General features: G+C 31.9%; 1 protein-coding gene across 1 annotated transcript; it reads right to left on the reverse strand.

Moving 5' to 3' along the window:
* Positions 1-488: 488 nt before the first annotated feature.
* Positions 489-3,605, reverse strand: LOC128165810 (uncharacterized). Its single transcript, XM_052830656.1, has 6 exons — positions 3,317-3,605; positions 3,010-3,068; positions 2,499-2,630; positions 1,564-1,669; positions 1,092-1,126; positions 489-1,014 (listed from the first exon to the last, which is right to left on the reverse strand). Exons 1-6 carry the CDS (start codon positions 3,400-3,402, stop codon positions 542-544), a joined length of 891 nt encoding a protein of 296 aa, XP_052686616.1. The 5' UTR covers positions 3,403-3,605; the 3' UTR covers positions 489-541.
* Between the last annotated feature and the right edge of the window lie 322 nt (positions 3,606-3,927).

The raw sequence follows: 3,927 nt of genomic DNA on the forward strand, positions 1-3,927 counted from the left end.
AGAAATTGATGTTCAGGTTGCTGCACGTCTACCACTGAAATTCTCATAAAATCATCCAATGGAACATTAAAATATATCAGATCGAGTCATATCAAATGAGATTTAGTGAAAAGAGCAATGGTTTTAGGAAACAAAAAAAAAACAACGAAGAAATGAAGGCATCAATGAACTAATCAATTAGAATCTATTTCACAAAAACATGACCGGAGTTTGTTTAAATTACGAAGAATTGTGAGCTCTGTGTCTCGCTTTTTACTTGACGACTGGCACGAAATTGTTCGTCGACTACTATGGAATCATCATTGTCCGTGTTGGACCAACTTTTGGTAGCTTCCGTAAGTAACCCTTGACCGCGAATTTACATCCCCACGAACGTATAAACAAGCATTTGTTGAATATATATCAATATTATCCCAAACTTGCAACCAAAGTTATTACGTCCCCACGAACCAGGAACATTTATTATTAGAAATGCTTCACTAAAGCAAACCGGGAAAAACAATTGACCAAAATTGTCACCGTATCCCTTAAATGAATTACTTCACTCATCATTGGTGTCCGTTGTGGTTTGTCTGTCGTATTTCACGGAACTATATGGACGATTCATCATAGGTCGAAATTCATCATACTGGTTAATGAGGCCTTCATTATTTTCTTTATGATATCGACTACCATTGTTGTCTTCTAATTTTGATAAAGATAAAGATCTGGATGATTTGAAACATGCAAAGTCATAGTCATGGTTTATTACGCTTGAGTAGATAGGCGAAGATGATGGACTGTTTAATCTGTTGCAAAGATCGTATACGTTTGAGTCTAGCATTTCAGAGCGAGTTAACGGTAATCTGACTTGGCTTGGTGTTTTATTTTTGGCTATGTCCATTCTGTTTGGCTCAGTATTGTCACAGAAGTAATTGGGTAAATCGAAATTTCTAGATTGATCGTGAATCCTTGGTTCTTTTATATATGAGTAAATGCCATCTACCTGGATATCTTGCTTTTCGCCATCCTTATCTGTAATTGAATAATCCTTTATAAAAAAGAATACAGTTAACTTGAAACGGTAAGTTTAATTTGTTACTTTGTATTACCTGAAGATCTTCCACTTGACATGTTTCGTTTTCTCCTTAAATGAATGGAAACATTAAATCAGGCAAATGCTAGTTTGCAAAAAATACATATCCTAATATTACTTATTAGGTTGTTACTGACTATAAAAAAATTTGTAGGGTCGGTAAAATCCATAGAATGCGAGGCGGATGTAAACAAACAAAAGATAATATATACCAATTAAAATCCATGGCTTAATTCTCTTAATTTTTTTTACCTTCCTCGTGAGTCGTCTGTGCAAACCTGGATGCCATTGTAGGATCGTAAAGGGGGGTTATTCTAAATATTTTGGGACTTAACAACTCAAGGTATGGTTGAACGTTTGTGTAAAAAATCAGCTTAAATAACGTTACGTCCGCCATGTTGCCGTATGAATTTTGACACTCATTTAGTGACGTCGAGACATTCTAGTCCGAGGCAAAACAAAGTGAATATGTAGTTTTAAATACTTACATTTTTTGGTTAAAGTAAGTAATAACTCCCATTAATAGAAGAAACATGAAGCCACAAAGAGCATATCCATAGGAGTTTGATACTGAATTCGAATTTCTCGTAGACTCTACAATTCATTGTGAAAAACTATTAAAAAATGTATAAGGTGGACATGGTATTAAATATTTTTTCATATGTTAAAAATTGTTTTGGTATATTAATTTGACAAATTATCAAAGAGGGTCGATTAATTCAATACCAATGTCTTTAGTGTTGTTTTGACTTGACAGCAAAGTCCAATGTTAGTGCTTGCCTGTTCATATGTTTTAATGTAACACATAAAAAGGTGTGTATATTTAATACATGTAGCATAGTTGTGAATAAGGCTGTTCCTTCTGCAATCTTTAAAAGTATACAGTTGGTTTAAACAGTAAGCTTGCGACTGAGATTTAAGAAGAGAAAAGAATTCAAAAACGACAAGGCATCTCTTTTCCTTTAAATTCTAGTGATAACCACTTTATACGACACCTATTTGTGTATGATTTGAAAATATATTATATGCGTTACTATTAACTGTGTCTTTGACGTGTTATTGTTCCAAATTAACAGATGTTAATTGAAGTACCGGCATCTAATGTAAACGGAAATTTACCTCGTAATTAGAAGATTATTTTAAAATTATGCTGTTAATTGGTTATGATAAAATACTTCTCTGCCTTGTATTTTGATTTCTGTTACAGATGATATATTTATTTGTGCAGAATAAATCGCAAATGTATGGGTTTTAACGACAAAATATGTTCTTAGTGGAAAGAGATAGTGACATTCGTCAAAGACCTGTTTTTATTAGTGATACATATATAAACATAAGCGTCAAATTAATTCCAAAATAAATCTCGTTTTCATTATTGTCTGATTAAAACGCAGTTTTTAAACAAACTTTGTAAACTAACCACCTTCAATGCATCCGTGTTTTGAATCACAAATCTGAAACTGTTCTGTGCAGTTACACCTATAGCGGCAGCCATGCCCATAATAACCATCACTGCATTCAGTGGTACAATTCTTCCCAAACAAACCGATGCATTCTAAAAGTTAAGTTTCTGATATAGAAGCGATCTAGTATAACTAATATTTGCTTTTAGTTCTTTAATCGATACTTTTGAGGAATAAGTCACTGAAGTAGTCGTAGGTGACATTTTATTTCTTTTAATAAATTTTTATTACACAAAATTCCAGTTACATTTTTTTTTATATCATTAGAAAATTATAACTAAAACATCGTACATTTTTTTTATATCATTAGAACATTATAACTAAAACATCGTATGTACAAATTCTTTCTAATTTAATGTGCAATGTTCAGAATATCTCTATCATAGAACAATTCAGCTTTTGATTATTGACAAAAGCAAATTTAAAATCATGTTTGTTTATAAACAAAGTAATGTAAGCTTCAGTACATACTTTCGCATTTTCCAGAAACATTTCTATAGTCGCTGCAACATTCGCGGAGTCCTGTTACACTGCAAAGTATTAAACAATGAATTCGAATTGTAAATTGTTCAGATAATATGATAAAAGGAAGAGACATAACAATAATTTCTTAAGAGACTGGAATGGTGGTAGAAAAATAGAAACGGGTATTATCTTAAACTTTTTTTTATTAATTACTTAAAAGTTTTCTTCTTAAAAAACACTTATTGAACATTATTACTAGTATCTTTAACAAACTGCATCACTTCAATTAATTTTAGTTTCTTAAGAATCTTACTTTTGAAAACAAACTGAAATATCAGTGGCAATATTATAAACGAAGAATTGCACCAATACACCAGATCCTCCAATGATAACCTCCATGTTAGAACTGATATGGCATCAGTACTAAGCTAAATCTGTTGTCGAAATTAATTAAATACTCACTTGAATGCCATGCTCTATAACAACCAAATTCCATGGGAATTAGTACCGCAATTAATTACTAGTTATTTATAGAAATCCTTTTCATATTAGACAACTTTTATTATTTGAACAATATTCGAATGTTGTGATCAATTTCTGTAAATAATTGTTTAACCTTTGTAATTTACTAGTTAATATGTATATAGATCACATGCACATGTCGTTTAGAAATGTTGATGTGTTGTTAAAACATACCTTATTGAGTCCCATCGGCATGCTGAAGTAACGGCATCGGCCAAAAAGGAATCATCATAATAATTGTTGGTGGGGGACCCCTTGCCCACGAATGTACATCTCCACGAATTAATACAGAATCATTTGTTTCATATTTATAAAAATTATCTTAGACTCGCTACCAACGAACTAGAAAAAATTTGGCTGCCCACGAAAATTGACCCTAACGAATAGAAATAATTCCACAGT

Source organism: Crassostrea angulata, chromosome 1, assembly GCF_025612915.1.
Source record: "Crassostrea angulata isolate pt1a10 chromosome 1, ASM2561291v2, whole genome shotgun sequence".
In the NCBI taxonomy this organism is placed as follows: Eukaryota; Metazoa; Mollusca; class Bivalvia; order Ostreida; family Ostreidae; genus Magallana; species Magallana angulata.

Bases quoted from the DNA above. Each gene is read 5' to 3' on its own strand.
- LOC128165810 (XM_052830656.1), bottom strand. From the start codon at position 3,402: ATGGAGGTTATCATTGGAGGATCTGGTGTATTGGTGCAATTCTTCGTT. The intron at 3,069-3,316 runs GTAAGATTCTTA...AATACTTTGCAG, and splicing joins ATTTCAGTTTGTTTTCAAAA to TGTAACAGGACTCCGCGAAT. The intron at 2,631-3,009 runs GTATGTACTGAA...CTTAACTTTTAG, and splicing joins TGTTTCTGGAAAATGCGAAA to AATGCATCGGTTTGTTTGGG.